This window comes from Trachypithecus francoisi, unplaced genomic scaffold, assembly GCF_009764315.1.
Source record: "Trachypithecus francoisi isolate TF-2019V2 unplaced genomic scaffold, Tfra_2.0 Lachesis_group10, whole genome shotgun sequence".
NCBI classification, from domain to species: Eukaryota; Metazoa; Chordata; class Mammalia; order Primates; family Cercopithecidae; genus Trachypithecus; species Trachypithecus francoisi.
In genome coordinates, this window is record NW_022681455.1 from 43,520,862 (window position 1) to 43,542,186 (window position 21,325).

At 48.5% G+C, this 21,325-nt stretch overlaps 2 protein-coding genes across 5 annotated transcripts; one reads left to right on the forward strand and one right to left on the reverse strand.

Annotated features, from left to right (window-relative positions):
- Window positions 1–6,635, forward strand: SLC22A7 (solute carrier family 22 member 7). 4 transcript variants are annotated; one of them, XM_033217241.1, is made up of 11 exons: window positions 1–493; window positions 832–837; window positions 1,131–1,234; window positions 1,367–1,521; window positions 1,638–1,806; window positions 2,878–3,001; window positions 3,320–3,429; window positions 3,901–4,115; window positions 4,356–4,464; window positions 5,597–5,803; window positions 6,239–6,635. In XM_033217241.1, the coding sequence occupies exons 1-11, from the start codon at window positions 101–103 to the stop codon at window positions 6,291–6,293; spliced, it is 1,647 nt and encodes a 548-aa protein (XP_033073132.1). In that variant the 5' UTR covers window positions 1–100; the 3' UTR covers window positions 6,294–6,635. The 4 variants fall into 4 exon arrangements, with proteins under 4 accessions (XP_033073132.1, XP_033073133.1, XP_033073131.1 ...); XM_033217243.1 differs by having other exon boundaries at window positions 32–493; window positions 832–1,016; XM_033217242.1 differs by lacking the exon at window positions 832–837 and having other exon boundaries at window positions 2–493.
- A 516-nt stretch (window positions 6,636–7,151) lies between these two features.
- CRIP3 (cysteine rich protein 3) lies at window positions 7,152–21,121 on the reverse strand. The gene is given in 9 exon segments (XM_033217244.1): window positions 7,152–7,451; window positions 7,628–7,685; window positions 7,780–7,873; window positions 8,006–8,081; window positions 9,187–9,318; window positions 9,415–9,472; window positions 9,891–9,985; window positions 15,512–15,775; window positions 20,993–21,121. Coding segments are annotated over 8 exon segments (699 nt in total). The 5' UTR covers window positions 15,636–15,775; window positions 20,993–21,121; the 3' UTR covers window positions 7,152–7,389.
- Window positions 21,122–21,325: the final 204 nt, after the last annotated feature.

The following is a 21,325-nucleotide window of genomic DNA, read 5'->3' on the forward strand; positions in this document are numbered from 1 at the left end:
CACTCCCGCCTCCAGAGTCCAAGGGTCTATGTGGTGGGCAGTTTGAGCTGGCTGGATACTAGAGGGAGGCTGCACCTGAAACGGTTGGTGGGTGAGCAGCATGGGTTTTGAGGAGCTGCTGGAGCAGGTGGGCGGCTTTGGGCCCTTCCAACTGCGGAATGTGGCACTGCTGGCCCTGCCCCGAGTGCTGCTACCACTGCATTTCCTCCTGCCCATCTTCCTGGCTGCCGTGCCTGCCCACCGATGTGCCCTGCCGGGTGCCCCTGCCAACTTCAGCCATCAGGATGCGTGGCCGGAGGCCTACATTCCCCGGGAGCCCGATGGCATGCTTAGCTCCTGCCTCCGCTTTGCCTACCCCCAGGCTCTCCCCAACACCACGTTGGGGGAAGAAAGGCAGAGCCATGGGGAGCTGGAGGATGAACCTGCCACAGTGCCCTGCTCTCAGGGCTGGGAGTACGACCACTCAGAGTTCTCCTCTACCATTGCAACTGAGGTACTTAAACCCAGAAGCTGAGAGACATGTGAGAGGGATAGGCCTGCCATTGCCTTGGGTGGTTACTGTATAGGCATTAGATGTATTACTTTACCTCGCAAAGTCTCAGCTTACCAATCTGTAGATGGGAGCTATGACTATAAGGCACTTTTAGTTCATGGCTTGTAGTAACAGGCTCCTACACAAGAACTGTTATCATCATCATTAATTGGGAGGTGATTAAGGCAGGGAAAGGCTAAAGTGGCTTCACAGAATTGGGACAAAGAGCTGAGAAGGTGATTTCTGCAGCAAGAGGTGGAGAAACAAGAGGCCTTCTTTTCTCCCTTCCTCTTTTCCAGTCCCAGGTCGGTATTTACATAATCCATCTGGAGGTGGAATGTCGGTGGAGGCAGAGTCTCCCTGGGAGGCAGTAGGTCAAGGCCTTCCTTGGGAAGAAGCTGAGGCTGCAGGACTGGGGAGGGACAAACTTTCCTATTCCCCAAGCTGGCATGAATCGCTGGGAGGTTTATTATCTGGCACCGAGGTACCAGAACGGCAGAGCTTGCCTCAGAAGGCTCCAGGGTCTGGAGAGGAGGAGCTGGCGCCTGCTGGAGAGGGCTGATGTTCACAGCAGGTCCCTTTCTGCCTGTCCTTGCAGTGGGATCTGGTGTGTGAGCAGAAAGGCCTGAACAGAGCTGCATCCACTTTCTTCTTCGCCGGTGTGCTGGTGGGGGCTGTGGCCTTTGGATATCTGTCTGACAGGTGGGGTGAGGCACTGGGCCAATAAGAAACCGGCTGGGGGAACTTCCCCCCACTAGCTGGGGTATGAGCCTAGTCTACTATGTCTTAGAGCCTCCTTCCACAGGGAACTGATCCTGCATGACCCCTTTGCAGGTTTGGGCGGAGGCGTCTGCTGCTGGTGGCCTACGTGAGTACCCTGGTGCTGGGCCTGGCATCTGCAGCCTCCGTCAGCTATGTAATGTTCGCCATCACCCGCACCCTCACTGGCTCAGCCTTGGCTGGTTTTACCATCATCGTGATGCCACTGGGTGAGGCAGGCAAGAAACAGGCAGGACCTAGAGGGCTGGAAGAAGGCAGTTGTCAGAGTGAGACTGAGCCCATCTGGTCCTCACTAACCAACTTCCTGTCTCCTGCCCTGGGCCAGAGCTGGAGTGGCTGGATGTGGAGCACCGCACCGTGGCCGGAGTCCTGAGCAGCACCTTCTGGACAGGGGGCGTGATGCTGCTGGCACTGGTTGGGTACCTGATACGGGACTGGCGATGGCTTCTGCTAGCTGTCACCCTGCCTTGTGCCCCAGGCATCCTCAGCCTCTGGTGAGGACTGCAGGCAGCTGAGGAGCGGGAGATACAGGAAGTCAAAGATGAGATTAATCAGAGCCTGAGATTTGAAGATAGAGACTGAGAGATGAAGTGAAAGAGAAACAGAATAAGTGACCAAGAGACAGAAAGAGACAGAGAAAAAGAGACAGAGAGACAGAGATCAACAGAAAGAAGATGGCAAGGAACAGTGAGAAACAGAGAACAAGATAGATACAGAGAGACAAAGACAGAGCCAAACATAAATTGAGGCTGGCATCTTGCAGAGTTGGGGATAGGGGCAGGGCCAGCATGGGGGTGGGGAGTTCAGGCAGGAGAGTGGGAGGACAGGCAGGATGAGCACTACATTGCCTCCCAAAGATGACTTGACCCTGGGTGACCCTTCTGGATATGTCTACATGTCTGTTCCTCCTTCATCCTATTCCCTCCTGCCACCCATGGGAGAAGTGAGTGGCTGGTGCTGGGAGCTGGTTTTGAGGGTAAGGCCAATTCAGTTGAGTAAGGGACTCCCAGGCTATGGAGGACCTGGGCCTGGGCAAGGAAGTGTGGGAAGAGGTGTTTTATTGTCTTTATTATTATTATTTTTTTTTTGAGATAAGGTCTTGCTGTGTCGCTGGAGTACAGTGGCACAATCACAGCTCACTGAAGTCGCAACCTCCCAGGCTCAAGTGATTCTCCTGCATTAGCCTGAGTAGCTGGGACTACAGGCATGTGCCACCACATCCGGCTAATATTTATTTTTTGATATTTTGTAGAGACAGAGTCTTGCCATGATGCCCAGACTGATCTTGAACTCCTGAGCTCAAACCCACCCTCCTGCCTTGACCTCCAAAAGTGTTGGGATTACAAGCATGGGCTATTGCACCCAGCCCAGAGGTGGCTTTTAAATTGGGCACTGAAAGATGAATAAAAGCTCGTCAAGTGTGGAGGGCTTGGGGAGGGGCTGATGTTCCAGGCTGAGAAGACTACATGAGCAAGACCCTGGAAGTTGAGAGCCTGTAGTATGTCCAGGAACATGTGGCTTAGGGTCATGACTTTCTGGCTGAAGGGCCTCCTGCCTATTCCTAGGTGGGTGCCTGAGTCTGCACGCTGGCTTCTGACTCAGGGCCGTGTGAAAGAGGCCCACAGGTACCTGCTCCACTGTGCCAGGCTCAATGGGCGGCCAGTGTGTGAGGACAGCCTCAGCCAGGAGGTGAGGGTGAATGTGTTTGTGAGCATGCATGTATGTGTGGGGGGGGTGGGCTGTGTCAAGTGTCCCCTCCCACAGCCCACCATATATGGCAGGAAAAGCCCCTGGGCCCCCATGGAGAGTTCCGAACTCTTTAGGATGTCCTACCTGGCTCTGGTGGGCCACATCCATCATTTGAGACCTACTCTTCTCAGCTGCCATGTGCATCTCCACCCCTACCACTGCATATGGGAGGAATAGAGGGGTGGGGGGAGAGTACTGTATCCCATTGAGATCACATAGCCAACTCTGATATTACAACCTCACCTCCTTCCCTACCAGGCTGTGAGCAAAGTGGCTGCCGAGGAACGGGTGGTCCGAAGACCTTCATACCTAGACCTGTTTCGCACGCCACGGCTCCGACACATCTCACTGTGCTGCGTGGTGGTGTGGTGAGGAGGCTGGTGTGGGTGTGGTGGGAGGGAGGAGCAAACTCCAGGCTGGTGCTGAGCGTGAGAAAGGCTCTGAGGGACAAGTAGAGTGTCACGGTGGACGGCAGGAGGATAAGCCTCGGTGGGCGATCTGCCCGGGGAAGTCAGAAAATGAAGCAGGCAGCAGAGGCACATGGGTTCAAGTTCAGACTCCCACTTCCTTACTTGGAAAGGAATGGATCACTTAGCCACTCAGAGCCCCAGTGTCCCTTCTGTAAAACGGACTGTTGTCAGTTCCATGTCAGGGTTGCTGTGAAAATTAGGGTAAAGGTGCTTTGACCACTGGCGCCTGCTGCACACTCGGAGGGCATTATGGATGTCAGGGAAGGTCCTGGTGGGGGGAGGGGGGTCACGGAGATGAGGGGGGTCACAAGAGAGGCCAAAGAGGGATGGGAAGGAGGGTCCCCCGAGTGGCACTGCGACTCCTTTCAGGTTCGGAGTGAACTTCTCCTATTACGGCCTGAGTCTGGATGTGTCAGGCCTGGAGCTGAACGTGTATCAGACGCAGCTGTTGTTTGGGGCCGTGGAACTGCCCTTCAAGTTGCTGGTCTACCTGTCGGTGCGCCACGCAGGACGCCGCCTCACACAAGCCGGGACACTGCTGGGCACGGCTCTGGCGCTTGGCACTAGACTTCTAGTGTCCTCCGGTGAGCCCAGTCCCATAGGTTCTGCCCACCCCAGAAGCTGGGCCAGGAACCCTGCCCACTCCCCGGAGACCTACTTCCTGGCCAAGAATCCACTCCTCCCCCCAGCTCCCCACTCTTACCCAGTGAGCTCAGACTCTCTGCCACTTAAGTTCGGCCCACTCTGGAGACTCTGCACCCTATCCAGAACACCCCTGGCTCTCCTCCAAGGCCCTCTCACTATCTGAACCCGCTTCCCTCCAGACATGAAGTCCTGGAGCACCGTCCTGGCAGTGATGGGGAAAGGTTTTTCTGAAGCTGCCTTCACCACTGCCTACCTGTTCACTTCGGAGTTGTACCCTACGGTGCTCAGGTAAGGAAACCTGTAACCAACCTGGGGTATGGGGCTTGTTAGTCACGTCTTAACCAACACTTCTACATACACACGCCACAGCCTGGTCTCTCTCAGTCCTTTTTTTTTTTTTTTTTTTTTGGTAGAGATGGGGTCTTGTTATATTACCCAGACTGGTCTCAAACTCCTGGCCTCAAGCGATCCTCCCGCCTCAGCCTCCAAAAGTGCTGGTATTACAGGCACTATTAAAGGCATGAGCCACTGCAACCAGCCTCTCACTCATTCTTTACGCTACACCCAGAATACAGAACTAATCAGGGCCCTCTGTGTTTGCCCTAGTCTTGGAGAAGGCAGGGCATCTTATCTTCTATACTATGTGACCCTAAGCCACGTCAGTCATCCTCTCTGGGTCTCCTTAAGAAAACAGCCCCAAGGCTGGGTGCTGTGGCTCACGCCTGTAATCCCAGCATTTTGGAAGGCCAAGGCAGGCGGATCACTGAAGGTCAGGAGTTCGAGACCAGCCTGACCAACATGGTGAAACCCCATCCCTGCTAAAAATACAAAATTAGCTGGGTGCGGTGGCGCATGCCTGTAATCCTAGCTATTTGGGAGGCTGAGGCAGGAGAATCGCTTGAACCTGGGAGACAGAGGTTGCAGTGAGCCGAGATCATGCCATTGCACTCCAGCCTGGGTGAGAAACTCTGTCTCAAATAAACACATAAATTTAAAAAAATTAAAATAAATAATAATAATAAAAAGAAAACAGCCCCAAGAAGCCCCATTCTGCCCACCCCCATCCCATTCACCCCTGGAAGGCAGGTGATCTGGACATGGCAGGGCCCGTACAAAGTACTGACCTTCTTCCTTCCACATCACTCTTTCCTTATCCCAGTCTGGTGGCTTGTCTTCTCTTTCAGTGGTACCTGGTTGGTACTCTGTCAGAATGGGGGCCCTGTCCTCTGGTGGGTGCTGGCTTGGGGTTTCCTGGCCTGAAGGTGGGTGGGAAAACCAACTGAACGAAGTCCTAGATTTCTGAGCTATATGGGGAGAAGGCAGTATCAGGGCCTGCCAACCCTGGAGAGAAGCCCTGTGGGGCATGACTCCAGGTAGGTGTGAACACTGTCTGCCTCCCTCATCCTCTTTCTCTGAACAGACAGACAGGGATGGGGCTCACTGCACTGGTGGGCCGGCTGGGGGGCTCTTTGGCCCCACTGGCGGCCTTGCTGGATGGAATGTGGCTGTCACTGCCCAAGCTTGCTTATGGGGGGATCGCCCTGCTGGCTGCCGGCACCGCCCTCCTGCTGCCAGAGACGAGGCAGGCACAGCTGCCAGAGACCATCCAGGACGTGGAGAGAAAGAGGTGTGTGCACAGGACTGTGTCTGTGTACGTGTGGGCACATTCTTATGGATGCAGGTGCTCAGATACCTAACACTTTAGGATTCAGACAGGAAAATATATCTGCATTTATGTACTTGGTGCATGTATGTGAGTGTGCACAGGTGAGTGTTTCAGGGTGCATGATTGGGGGTATGTAAACTGCAAGCATAAATGTGTACATGAGTCCATATGCGTGTATGAACACAAATACATAAGGCTGTTCAGGAAGACGTGTATGTGTGCACACTCAAGTATGTCTACACATCAGGGGTGTGTACAAGCATGTGTGTGAGTCACTTGTACAGGGATTTGTATAACAGAAACTAGAGAGAGCCCTGGGACAGCCCTGATGGGGCAGGCTGGGTGGTAGGCTCGGGGATTAAATCCCACCATTGCTCACGACTCCTTCCTCCCTAGTGCCCCAACCAGTCTTCAGGAGGAAGAGATGCCCATGAAGCAGGTCCAGAACTAAGTGGGAGCGGAGGCAGGCCCTCCACAGAAGCTCTGCAGCAGGGGCTGGGAGAGCAGAAGGGCAGGCCCTGCAACTCAGGCTGGGAGTATCGAACCCTCTGCCTAGGGCTGGAGTTGCCGCCAGTACCCCCTCCCTGTGCTCCTCCAACCTTGATTATTTGGCTTCTAGGAACAGTTGACTTCCCAGAATGCAGTGACTGCTGGGCACTCCTCTCATGGCTGGGGAGGATTCTGTAAATAAAGGTGCCCCTTGGGTTGGGGCAGTGGTGAAGAGCTGTGGGAAGAGCCCTGGATAGGAAGCCACCAAGTCTGCCCTCAGCTCTGATAACACCTTCACCATTAACTTGCTGTGTGACCTTGGGCATGTGGCTTTCCCTTTCTGGGCCTCAGTCTGTTCATCTCCCAAATGGATAATGAAGCCTCTTGGCAGGTTCTACCATAGGATCTGTTGCCATGCTCAAATGAGTTACTGAATAAGGTGCTTCTGCTTCTTCTAGAGATGGTGCTAAAGAAAGGACTAGCATATGAGACTTCTGGTACCAATGGGGCTAGTGGGCATGCTGTCTCCTGTGTGGTGCTAGGACTGCCAATGCCAGGCCCAAGGGACAAAAAGAACATAGCTTTTTGTTCTCATGGCTGGCCCTGCTACCTCCGAGGCACCCTGCAGGGCAATGCATGTCATCCCAACCCCCACACTCCCCATCCTCCAACCCACTGGTCTCATGCCCAAAGAAGAGTTGAAGGCATGGGAGCCAACATTTTATTGGAGAAGCCAGAGAGGCAGAAATTCAATAAACACAAGTTTTATGACTACCTTGAAGCTCTAGAATGTGCTGGGGAAAGGGGTTGTGATGGCCAGGAGGAGGCCATCACATGTACTCCCATAAAATGTGCTGTTCACTAACCAGATAGAAATGGGAAAGGGAAAAATTGGCAGAGAAAGTCTAGACTCTCTGGCCTACCATGGAACCTAGGCCCAGGTCCCCACGATCCCACCATCCCCAACCCCCATGGGACTGGAGATTTTTGTAGCTCCCATTGGATCATGAGGGGCATGATGGGAGGCCTGAGTTAGGGTGACCTTTTCTGTGAGCGTCTCATTGGAATTTTATCTTCACTGGGTCATAGATGTAGCAGCCCACATTGCCAATGTTCACACCTGAGAGAGAGAGCCCTATCACCAAAGGCCTTGGGTCTGTAGTGCAGGGTTCAGGGCTGGAGGGAACTGGGGTAGGGGGCAGGGTATGCTTAACCACGGGGGAAGTTGTCCACACATCCCCACAGACCATGTACATGCCATAGTTTAGGCCCAGTGTCTGGGATGGGGCTGCCCACCTTTGGGGCCAAACAGGTAGCCGTAGCAGGGGACGTGGCAGTAGGGGACTCCGTCATGCTGAGACACAGAGAGAAAGAGAGCAGCCTCAGCCTGGTTCTCTTCCCATTTCCAGCCTCCTCCCAACATAACCACTCATTCCTGCCCTGCTCACCTCGGCATGACTCCCAGCAGTCAGGGTCTTGCGGCAACGCTGGCACCTCAGACAGGGTCGGTGCCAATTTCTGCCTAATGACATCACCTCTCAGCTGGTGGTGGAGAGAAGTGGTAGTGCTTCCATTCTAGGTAGGGGTAGAGTAGGGAGACCCACCTGCCTTGGATCACCTCCCTGCCCCTTGCTGCCCACCCTGTATCCCCCTCCCCAAGCTTTCCACTATCACTTACCAAAATAGACAGGCTCCCCACAACCAGGGCACAGTGAGGTCTCTCCAGTGAATGTCTTCATATGGGGAGGGCCTTTAAGGGGAAGAGGCCCTGGGTAGGTCTGAGGTGGAGATGCCCACCAGCACCTGCCTGCATATGGCACTGTCCTCTTCCAAAAGCCATGCTCATTCCAGAGTGCCCAACCCAGGCACCCAAGAGTCTGTCTTCTATAGGCCCAGAACTGAGCCCCCTTTGACTCCACCTCCTGCCCCATCCCTATGTGTATTAGGGACTACCTGCTTCCTTGTCATCCTCCCAGGGGCTCAGGTACACACCATCCCAACCCTGCTAGCAACTCAATCCTCAGGAAACTTGAGCTGATACAGGAGCTGGCCAGGGCATGGGTGTCAGGTGTTGGGGAGCATAGCGTCACTGCCTACTTCAGGGAATGGAGGGAAGGAACAGGGACCAGAGGAGAAAAGTTGAAGAATGTGAGAGGCTGGCCTTAGCCCAATGACTCCTCTCCTGTAGGTTATTCCTTCCACGGCCCTGACCTGGGATAGACCTAAGTTCCTGGCCAGCTTTGCTTCTGACTAGCTTTGTGAATGGACAAGGTCATTTGCCCTGTCTGGATCTCACTTTCCTCACCTATAAAATGCGAGGATGCAAGGAGAGGGGATAATGCTATCTGCCCAATTAACTTTTTTTTTTTTTTTTTTTTTTTTTTGAGATGGATTCTTGCTCTGTTGGCTAGGCTGGAGTGCAATGGCGTGACCTCGACTCACTGCAACCTCCGCCTCCGGGGTTCAAATGATTCTCCTGCCTCAGCCTCCCGAGTAGCTGGGATTACAGGCACCAGCCACCATGCCCAGCTAATTTTTGTATTTTTAGTAGAGACAGGATTTCACCATGCTGGCCAGGCTGGTCTCAAACCCCTGACCTCATGATCCGCCTGCCTTGGCCTCCCAACAATTAACATCTTAACTCAGCAGCTGACATAAGGGAATAGAAAGAAAGAAAGAAAGAAAGAAAAAAAAAAAAAAGCGGGGGGTAGATAGAGATGACTTTGCCAAGAACGAAGTTGTGAGAATGTGAAGCAGAGGGCTTGGTAGGAGATTGCCACCTGGCCCACCCTCCGCTCGAGCTTGGGGAAGGCTCAGGAGGAGGACTGGGAGGAGCTGAGCGCAGCCTTACTTACTTTTCTTGCCTTGGGGGAGGCCAGTCCTTGGCCTGGGAGGGCTGAAGCTGCTGGGGCTGAGAGGAGTGGTGCTGCCAGGGCTGGAAGTGGGGGCGTTGTACAAGTAGGAGCCCACACCACCAATGTTCACCCCTGAAGAGAGAATAGTGGAGGTCAGGCTTGAGCCCTCAGCTCCCAGCCACAAGGAGGGTTCTGCTGACCCCTGGCCCCTTTCAGGCTGGTACTTACCCCTGGGTCCAAAGAGAGCCCCATAGCATGGCTTGTGGCAGTATGGCCTTCCATTGTGCTGGGCACAAGCAGAGGGAAGTGGGTTACTCAGGGCCAGCGGGAGCCATGCCCTACAGGCCTTTCCTCCAGACAGGCTACCAGGTGTGTCTGTCCACTGGCTAAGTCTGGTGGGCCTAGGAGGGGTGGGGGATGGGCTGGCATGACAGTATTTCCACTGTGGTCAAGGGAGGAAGAGCAAGAGCAGCTCAGGAGGTGATGCTGCTTCCCACCCATCCTGACTCCCAAAGCCATGGGATCCACAGTTACAACCCCAGTTCCCAAAATCCTGGCTGGTGTAGGGTCCACCAGGTGGGTAGCCTTGGGGTTGGTTACTGAGGTTCTCTTTGGCAGGCCTCCAGGGCTGAAGTTGGGGGTTGGTGCCTGGCGGGTAGGAGGCAGTGATGTAAACAGGGCAGTACTCCCTGGCCAGGCCTTACCTCTGCATGCCCGCCAGGAGACAGGACGCTGTGACAGCGCTCACATTTCAGGCAGAAGCGGTGCCAGTTCTTGCCCAGGGAGCTCACCTTCTCAGCTGTGGAGGACAAAGTGGAACCGAGCTGCGAGGAGCCTGTCCAAGTTTGGGGCCCCTCCTGTCCCCCTTCAGCACTCTAGGGAATCAGGTTGGCCTGCCCTGCTCCCTGGAGAGGAGTGTCTCCAGGAGGCCAGCTCCATCCCGCTCCGGTTTCACACTCCCCACAGAGCTCTCGGCGGAAGGGAGAAGACCCGAGTGGGTGCAGGTGGTGCGCAGACTACCAGCCGCTGCAAGTGAAAAGGGGTTTCTGGGACCATAGTCTAGCCAGCCCTCGCGTCCTCAGGGACGCGGCTCCCATTCGCCCCATCTTCGCCCCCTCTGCAGCCCGGGCCTCACCGAAGAAAACCGGTTGCTGGCAACGCGGACAGGTCCAGCTCATAGTTCCGCTCCAGGCAGCGCACAGGGCACACAGTAGGTACGCCACCGCGACTCATTCCGCCCCCTCCGCTGGCTCCACCCACGGCTCAGCTTTGAGCCTCCCTGGGCTGAATCCGCTGTTCCTCGGCGCACGTTGGCTACCAAAAATTTAGAACCACTCTACCTGGGAGACATACGGCTATTTCGCTGTTACTTAAAAGAGCATTAAAGCCTTGCTCAGACCTACGGGGAGGAGAGAGGATCTTGAAGCCGAGTGGACTCCAGACTGGGAAGGCAAATGTGCAACGAAGACACCTGGACAGGGGGCACTATTAGTTTCTGGAGCGGTAAGGACAGGAAAAATGTCCACGGTACAGACACCGTTAAAACACTCTCGCCAAAGCGAGGGAGGAGGCATTCTTTGATATGCTTTAATTCCACCTTGGCAATATAGCAAGTGGTTGAAAGCAACAAAATCTGGAGCCCATCTCTGGTATCCTACTCTTTGGCTTCAGGCAAATTACTTACCCTCCCTCTCTGCCTCCATTTTCTCATCTGTGCAGTAAGTATGATAACAGTCTGTACCTCATAGGATTGTTATGAGAGTTAAACAGGTTAATACATGTAGCGTGTCCAAACAGCGCCTGGCATATAAACGCTATAACAGCTATAGCTATCACTATGATGGATCCCTTAATGAACTCAAGACTCAGTTTGGAAGTCTCAAAACATGGTCTGTATACAGTCGTTTGCTCCTAAAGCTGTAAGGCGGCTGGGCACAGTGGCTGACACCTGTAATCCCAGCACTTTGGGAGGCCGCGGTGGGAGGATCACCTGAGGTCAGGAGTCCAAGACCAGCCTGGCCAACATGGCGAAACCTCTTCTCTACTAAAAATACAAAAATTAGCCGGGCATGGTAGCACATGCCTGTAATCTCAGCTACTGGAGAGGCTGAGGCAGGAGAATCGCATGAACCGGGAGGTGTGCAGGTTGCAGTGAGCAAGATCGCACCACTGTACTCCAGCCTGGGGGGACAAGAGCGAGATTCCATCTCAAAATAAATAAATAAATAATAATGAACACCAACTACACATTGCTAATCTGGTTTGCTTTAAAATTTTTAAATATTTGTCTTTTTAATGAATGTGTTTATTTCAGGCAGGGTGTCTGTTGCCCAGGCTGGAATGTAGTGGTGCATCATAGCTCACTGCAGCCTCCAACTCGCCGGCTCAAGCGATCCTCTCACCTTAGCCTCTGGAGTAGCTGGGACTACAGACTCATGCCACCACACCTGGCTAATTTTTGTATTTTTTTGTAGAGATGGGGTTTTGCCATGTTGCCCAGGCTGGTCTCGAATTTCTGGGTTCAAGCGATCCACCTGCCTGGGCCTCCCTAAGCGCTGGGATTACAGGTATGAGCCACCATGCCCAGATAAATATTTGTTAAAAGTAGTTCAATAGTGCTTCAAAGAATATTTCAAGAAATTTAAATCCACAGAATGAAAGAAAATATCTGCAGATCTGATAAGGATCTAGTAACTAGATTATATAAATAACTTATAATGCAATAACAAAAAGACAACCCAATTAAAAGTGAGCAAAATATTTGAATAGATGTTTTTCTAGAGAAATACAAATGGTCAATAAGCACATGAAGAGATGCTGAACATCAGTAGTCATTAGGGAAATGCAAATCTGGACCACAATAAGATACTTTTTTACACCTACTAGGATGGCTATAATTACAAAGACAAATGTTGGCAAGAATATGGCAAAATTGGATCCCTCATACATTGTTGGTGGCAACATAAAATGTTGTGTCCAAATTGGAAAATAGTCTGGCAGTTCCACAAAAAGTTAAACATAGAGTTACCATATGACCCAGTAATTCCACTTCTAGGTATATACCCAAGAGAAATGAAAACATATGTCTACACAAAAACTTGTACATGAATGTTCATAGCAGTACTATTTACAACAGTCAAAAGGTAGAAACAGCCCAAAAGTTCATCAACTGATAACGGATAAACAAAATGTAGTATATCCATATGATAGAATATTGCTCAGCTGTAAAAAAGAATGTATGTTACAACACAGGTAAACCATAAAAACATTAAGAAAAGCAAGACACAAGAGGCCACATATCATATGATTCAATTCATATGAAGTATTTAGGTAAATCCTGTTTCTGCATTGTCTCCATCAATACTTTTTACTTACAACACTTATTTTATTATCCTTAAGTTCTAAGAGTGGAAGCCTTTTACACTGTAACAAACTTTTCTACGCCTTCTCATTATTTGTTTCTTGTTTTAGGGAATATTTCAAGATCCTTAGTTTTAGCTTCCGCTGAATTTTCCTGTCATGTTTCTGCCTGTCATTTCTTGTTTTTTCTTTTTGGAGACAGAGTCTCGCTCTGATGTTCAGGCTGGAGTGCAGTGGCGCATTCTCGACTCACTGCAACCTGTCTCCTGGGTTCAAGTAATTCCCCTGCCTCAGCCTCCCGATTAACTGGGACTACAGGTGCATGCCACTACGCCCGGCTAATTTTTGTATTTTTAGAAGAGACAGGGTTTCACCATGTTGGCCAGGCTGGTCTCGAACTCTTCCTGACCTCAAGTGATCCATGTGCCTCAGCCTCCCAAAGTGCTGGGATTACAGGTGTGAGCCACCACGCCTGGCCTAAAAATTACTTTAAAAAGAAATAAGGCCAGAAGCCATGGTTCACACCTGTAATCCCAGCACTTTGGGAGGCTGAGGCGGGTGGAGCACTTGAGGTCAGGGGTTCGAGACCAGCCTGGCCAACATGGTGAAACCTCCGTCTCTACTAAAAATACAAAAATTAGCTCAGGCATGGTGGTGTACACCTGTAGTCCCAGCTACTCGGGAGACTGAGGCACAAGAATTGCTTGAACCTGGGCAGAAGTTGCAGTGAGCTGAGATCACACCATTGCACTCCAGCCTGGGCAACAGAGTGAGACTCGGTCTCAAAAAATTATAATTTTTAGTTTTTGTGGTTATATAGTAGGTGTATTTATGGGTTATATGGGATTTGTTGTTGTTGTTGTTGTTGTTAGATGGAGTTTTGCTCTCATTGCCCAGGCTGCAGTGCAATGGCATGATCTCAACTCATGGCAACCTCTGCCTCCCGGGTTCAAGCGATTCTCCTGCCTCAGACTCCCAAATAGCTGGGATTACACTACTACTATTACACATGTACCACCACGCCCAGCTAATTTTGTATTTTTAGTAGAGATGGGGTTTCTACATGTTGGTCCAGCTGGTCTTGAACTCCTGACCTCAGGTGATCCTCCCACCTTGGCCTCCCAAAGTGTTGGGATTACAGGCATGAGCCATCGCACCAGACCTATATGGGATATTTTGATAGGGGCATACATACAATGTGTAATAATTACAGCAGGGTAAATGAGATATCTATCACCTCAAGAATTTATCCTTTCTGTTATAAACAATCCAATCATACTATTTAAAAATACGCTATTAAATTATTATGGAGTAGTCATCCTGTTTTGCTATCAAATGAATCAAGTCTTATTCATTCTTTCTATTTTATTGTACCTATCAACCAACCCGACCCCCACCAACTACCCTTCACAGCTTCTGGCAACCATCATTCTACTTTCTATCTCCATGAGTTCAATTGTTTTTTCAGCTCCCACAAATAAGTGAAAACATGCAGTTTGTTTCTGTCTCTGGCTTCTTCAATAAAATGTTGGCTCCCATGCCTTCAACTCTTCTTTGGGCATGAGACCAGTGGGTTGAAGGATGGGGACTGGTTTATTTCACTTAACATAATGACCTCCAATTCCATCCACATTATTGCAAATGACAGGATCTAATTTTTTTTTTATGGCTGAATAGTGCTGCATTGTGTATGTATACCACATTTTCTTTATGCATTCATCTGTTGATGGACACTTGGGTTCTTACAAATCTTGTCTATTATGAATAGTGCTGCAATACACATGAGAGTGCAGATATCTTTTTTTTTTGAGACAGGGTCTCACTCTGTTGCCCAGGCTGAGTGCAGTGGTGCAATCACAGCTGACTACAGCCTCGACCTCCGGGGCTCAAGTAATCCTCCCACCTCAGCCTCCCGAGTAGCTGGGACTACAGGCACATGCCACCACACCTGGCTAATTTTTTATTTTTAGTAGAGACGAGGTCTCACCATGTTGTCCAGGCTCAGGTATCTCTTGGATACACTAATTTTTTGGCTTTTTTTTTTCTTTTTTTCTGAGATGGAGTCTCATTCTGTCACCCTGGGTGGAGTGCAGTGGTACAATCTTGGCTCACTGCAACCTCCGCCTCCTGGGTTCAAGCAATCCTCCTGCTTCAGCCTCCCGAGTACCTGGAATTACAGGTGCACACCACCACGCCATTAATTTTTTTGTATTTTTAGTAGAGATGGGGTTTTCACCATGTTGGGCAGGCTGGTCTTGAACTCCTGATCTCAGGTGATCTGCCCACCTCAGCCTCCCAAAGTGCTGGGATTACAGGTCTGAGCCACAGCACCCAGCCCACTAATTTCTTTTCTTTTGAATATATACCGAGTAGTGAGATTGCTACATCGTATATTGCTACACTCTATTTTTAGATTTTGAGGAACCTCTAAAGTCTTCTCCATTGTGGCTGTACTAATTTACATTCCCATCAACAGTGTATGAGCATTCCTTTTTTTCCACATCCTTGCCAGCATTTGTTATTGCCTGTCTTTTGGATAAAAGCCATTTAAACTTGGGTGAGATGTTATCTGTTTTGATTTGCATTTCTGTGATGATCAATTATGTTGATGATCTTTTCATATACCTGTTTGCCACTTGTGTATCTTCGAGTCATTAATTTCTTCTTGGAGGAAGAAGCTACAGGTTTACTGCCTTTTACTCCCTATGGCTCTCAGAGAGAAGGACCCACTTTAGGAGGTTGGGAGGACTGCATTGGTATATTTATTCTTAGATATGCTGCCTCCTCAAGGAAGGCTAATTTCATCTTCCCAGGTTCTCAGAACTTCCATGATACATCAAATAATCCTTTTCCAAGGTTCCCTAGCAATTTCTGTCTTGGATTACCTTGTGTGCTTGCCTCACCTGCCTGGGCAGGTCATCTTTACCCCAGCATCTAGCATAAGGCCCAACACAAAGAAACAAACCTTGGTGTGTGAGTCCCATGTTGCTTTCACATAGCTTGCAATGAGTCAGTGGGGAAAATGCTTTACTGCTCCTAACATCTTGTAGGGCCTTTATTGTATGGCCTAATCTCACAATATGCTTCATCTCTTCTATTTCAGTGCTTAGGAAAGACTAGTTGAGGCTCCACCCTTCCAAACACTGGCACTATGCATTTGCAGGTACAGCAAATTATGGTAGTCCACGTTTCTTCCTGGCCTGGTTGTCATTATTGACTAGAACAGAGGCTATGTAAAGAATAACAGGGAAAATTAACATTTCTTGTGGGAATGCATTTGAGTTACTGACAGTGGATGTTTTGAAGAATAGTTGGTGTAACTAAAGGCTCTAAAATGATGTTTTAATAACTACTACAAATGGGTAAGTCCACCTCAAAGGAGGTATTACTCAATTGTTCAGGCGCAGTTTGTGTCATCTCCCATTAGAGGCAGGCCTCTTTCTCACAAAGATGACTGTTCCCTTAGTGCCCGCCCTGCCTTTTTCCTGCATAGACCTCTCTGTCACGGTATCTGTAACATTGTATGACACTTGTTTACTTGTTTGACTTTGACAGAATTGATGGATAATTATCTGTGTATCTTTAACACTGAGTACAGTGTAGGTATAATCAGTAAATGATAGCTATTATTATTAAAATCTCCCACTAACTTTTTACTTCATGTTTTTAAGCTCTATTATTAGGTACATAAATGTTTCAGGATTGTGTTTGCTTGATGAATTGACCGTTTGATTAGTGTTGTTAGAAAAGCTGAAGAAACAAGCTTTTCCATTCTAGGTGAGTAAGTGGTCCCGTAGAGATAATGACTACTAGTCCCTGGAAGGCTGTTATGTTACATGGAAAAGGCATTAGGGGTACTACCAAGACCCCTGGAGGGAGAATACAGGAAAGCAGATTTGGATTAGGTCCCCTCCAAAACCCTTTTTAATAGAGCCCAAACACAGAGTGGCTGCTTCAGACAGTGGTGAGCTTCCTGTTTCTGGACACGAGTAATACTGGACAATAAACCAACTGATCCTCAGTGTTACAGAAGGGATCCAAATATCATATGCAGATAGAACTTTAAAGTCTCTTCATGATTTAACAATTATGATTCTGTGATTCCTTTCCCAAAGAGGAGCTTGAAACTTGTGTTAGAAAGAGGGCATTACTAGAGCTGATGAAGGGTAGAAATGTTAAATTCCCAATTGTATAAAAAAGAAAGTGGGCCGGGCGTGGTGGCTCAAGCCTGTAATCCCAGCACTTTGGGAGGCCGAGACGGGCGGATCACGAGGTCAGGAGATCGAGACCATCCTGGTTAACACGGTGAAACCCCGTCTCTACTAAATACTACAAAAAACTAGCCGGGCAAGGTGGCGGGCGCCTGTAGTCCCAGCTACTCAGAGGCTGAGGCAGGAGAAGGGCGTAAACCCGGGAGGCGGAGCTTGCAGTGAGCTGAGAACTAGCCACTGCACTCTAGCCCGGGCGACAGAGCGAGACTCCGTCTCAAAAATAAATAAATAAATAAATAAAAATAAAATAAAAAAATAAAAAAATAAAAAAGAAAGTGGCTTGGTAAGGTTAAGAAATTAGTAAAACATTGGCCGGGCACGGTGGCTCAAGCCTGTAATCCCAGCACTTTGGGAGGCCAAGACGGGCAGACCACGAGGTCAGGAGATCGAGACCATCCTGGCTAACACAGTGAAACCCTGTCTCTACTAAAAAATACAAAAAACTAGCCGGGCAAGGTGGCGGGCGTCTGTAGTCCCAGCTACTTGGGAGGCTGAGGCAGGAGAATGGCATAAACCCGGGAGGCGGAGCTTGCAGTGAGCTGAGATCTGGCCACTGCACTCTAGCCTGGGTAACAGAGCGAGACTCTGTCTCAAAAAAATAAAATAAAAATAAAATAAAATAAAAATAAAGAAATTAGTAAAACATTTGGCCAGGTGTGGTGGCTCACGCCTATAATCCCAGCAATTTGGGAGGCCGAGGTGGGAGCATCACCTGAGGTTAGGAGTTCGAGACCAGACTGTCCACCATGGTGAAACCCTGTCTCTACTAAAAATGCAAAAAACTTAGCTGTGCATGGTGGTGCATGCCTGTAATCCCAGCTACTCAGGAGGCTGAGGCACGAGAATTGCTTGAACCTGAGAGGCAGAGGTTGCAGTGAGCTGAGATCGTACCACTGTAGTCCAGCCTGGACGACAGAGCAAGACTCAGTCTCAAAAAAAAAAAAAAAGAAAAAAGAAATTTGTAAAACATTATACAGACCCAAGCATTCTGACTCTTGAGCTCATACTCTTTCCACTCTATGCCCCCCTAAGCATGGTTTTTGCTAAGTTGCCCATGAGTTTCAGCCTGAAAGGATACTACACTTGTCTGCACAGCACCTCCATACCTGAAGATAAGAGGGCCTATCCAGGAAAATAATGGGTTGAGATGCAAGGGGCAGGGAAATGTCATTAAAACCTTTTTGTGATTTCTCAGTATCCTCAAGACAGGACCCTCCACTTTTCCAGTCTTCTAGCCATTTCTCCTGTTGCATCGACCCCTCCAACCACATTAAATGAGCTTCTTGAGCCTGTTAAGTTCCATTCTGCCTCAGGGCCTTTGCAAAGCCATCTTTTCTGAGAACTCACTTCCCCAGTATCTTCACCTCATCAATTTCTGCCTAACCTCAGCTCCCCCTCAACTACTCCATACCAGGTTATTGACCCCAAGCACTGTTTCTATACCACCATCCTCTCCTGGAGGGTAGAGGGGGCCCAAACTATGATAGCTATGTTTTCCCTGAGTGTTGAACCAAATGAGAAATAAAAGACAAACCGAGATCCTTCATTATCATTATTACTATTTTGAGACAGTCTCACTCTGCTGCCCAGGCTGGAGTGCCATGGCATGATCTCAGCTCACTGCAACCTCTGCCTCCCAGGTTCAAGTAATTCTCCTGCCTCAGCCTCCCTAGTAGCTGGGATTACTGGAGCATGCCACCATGCCCAGCTAATTTTTGTAGTTTTAGTAGAGACGAGGTTTCACTAAGTTGGCCAGGCTGGTCTTGGACTCCTGACCTCAAGTGATCCACTCACCTTGGCCTCTCAAAGTGCTGGGATTACAGACATGAGCCACCGCCCAGCCCATCATCTTTATTATTGATAAAGGACAGGCTGTAGTTTAGAAAGTGAAATAAATATGGTAACTTCCTGCCTACCTCCTCCACTCCAATCTGGGCTTTGTCTGCCCTCTTAGTCTGTGAGCTCCGTGAGAGCAGGAACCAGGCTGCTTTGCCAACCATTGCATATATTTCCAGTGCCTTGCTCAAATCTCTGGCACATAGTGCTTAACAAATATTTGCTGGTGAATGAATGTTACATGTTATATACAAGTCTCCCTGAGTGTGATAGATGAGTGCTAGTGAGAGATGTGGGAATAAGGGGGGACTGGTAGAGGTTGAGAGTTGGTAACAATGAGTGTCCTGGAGTGAAGGAAGTTCAGCTGCCTAGGAATAAGGTCTCAGGAATTTGTTTCCTTTTTTTCTTCAAGAGACAGGATCTTGCTCTGTCGCCCAGGTTGGAGTACAGGTCACAGCTCACCAGTAACCTGGAACTCCTGGGCTCAAGCAATCCTCCCATCAGCCTCCTAAGTAGCCAGGACTGCAGTCATGTGCCACCATACCCAATTTTTTATTTTTTGTAGAGATGGGGTTCCACTATGTTGCCCAGGCTAGTCTTGAACTCCTGGCCTGAAAAGATCCTCCTGCCTTGGCCTCCCAAAGTGCTGGGATTACAAATGTGAGTCACTGTGCCCAGCCAGGAGTTTTGTTTCTTAATATACATGAGGATCAACATGTATGATATAAAACAGAAAATATAACTTAAACTGATCCTGATTATAAATAGTAGGTAACTAATGAAGTAAATAGAGAACTGAGAATTTGCTTTTGGTAACAAACAAGTCCCACCAATTATAGTCATTCATAAGAACTTACTAATTAAGCTTAATTAGCATGTGGCACAATTCTATCATTAAATATGTGGCAAATAAGAGAATGTGGAGAAGTGTTATGTAAACTACAAAGCAACCTTATAAATAAGGCTGCTGCTATTATGTGTCAGGTGAGCTTTGCAGTGAATTTCATTACAACGACAAACTCCACCCATTTATGTCTTTGTAGGCTTGTTCAAGTACATGGTCATATGCCTGTGACTTTTTTTTTTTTTTTGAGACAGAGTCATACCCTGTCACCCAGGCTGGAGTGCAATGGCGTGATCATGGCTCACTGCAACCTCTGCCTCCCGGGTTCAATCAATTCTCCTGCCTCAGCCTCCCAAGTAGCTGGGATTATAGGCATGTGCCACAACGCCTGGCTAATTTTTTTTATCTTTAGTAGAGATGGAGTTTCACTTTGTTGGCTAGGCTGGTCTCTAACTCCTGATCTTGTGATCTGCCCGCCTTGGCCTTCCAAAGTGCTGGGATTACAGGCGTGAGCCACTGTGCCCGGCCATGCCTGTGATTTTTAAGGCATTACCCACAACTTTGTTCTTAGGTAACTCTTTTGAAAGGAAAATCACTCAGTTCTGGTAAGTTAATGAAAAATCAGTCTTATTTCTTTAGTTGTGTTTCTTAATCCTTATTACCCATAAACCTTTTGCTTTCTCATTGCATCTTCTGCATATTTGCTCCAACTAGAAAGCTTTACTTTCTGTAGTTTATATTACTTTTTAAAAAAGGAAACACACACAAAACAAAAAAAAGGCTGAATTTGGTTTCTCAAAACATACTAATCCCCCCACCCACAGATAATTGCTGTTGTATAGTTATAAACATCATTTATGGCTCTAGCAAGAGTCTGTTTAATTATTTTTCCCTCATTTTCCAGCATCATCTTGCCATTACATGAAACTGTTGAGAGTACTCTGTATAAAGCTAATAGTAGTTAGCTGCTTAGGGATATTGAGTAGGCTACATTTTGTGATTCAGTGGTATCAACTAGACTAATTCAGAACCAAGACTGCAGGAAAGGATCCCCTAACCCTTTGCCATGGCTGCCTTCAACCTATGTTTGTGAAGAAATCAGTAACAGCTTTAAACGATGGTTTTCCATGCAAAGATGGATTTGGCTTTTCAAGTATTACTTAAAAATGTGTATTTCATCTTAAAGTATATAAAAATAACTATCTACAAATAATTTGCAGCATGAAAAATGTATCCATATGCTGGAAACTGAGGAGAAGAAGAATGAAGTGAAACTTGGTAGTCAGCTTGCTTATAAATCTGTTTAGATGGTGACAATGCTCCATGAAGTTGATGTAAAGTCCTAGTAACTTCCTCATCTGCATACTAAGGTCTGGAGGGTAATTTGTAAATAATATACAAACATAGTCCTTACAAGTCATGAGACTATGTTAATGCTACGTTAATGAGGCTAAAACAGTTTAATCTTGTGATTTAGACAAATGCAAATGCTTACCTTTCTATAGAGTCTTTCATTTCCTCTATGAAGCTCAAGGTCACAGAATCAGGAGTCAAATTCCACCCTCTTCCCAAATCCAAAATGATTGGGCTTTTCTTCTTTTCTCCTGGGCTTTTGGAACAGGCAGAGCTATAAAGCCGTTATTCGTAATTTCTACCCTCCTATTACCCATCCCCACCAAAAAGAAGGCAGCATCTTAGTGAAGACAAGACCTGAACACCAATCTTTTGATAAAAAGCCACAAACAGAAAGTCTACAAAGAAGGCACTGAACCTTTGTAGCTTTATATTTTTATTTTCTACTTTGAAGCATTTCCTTTGAAGAACCTCA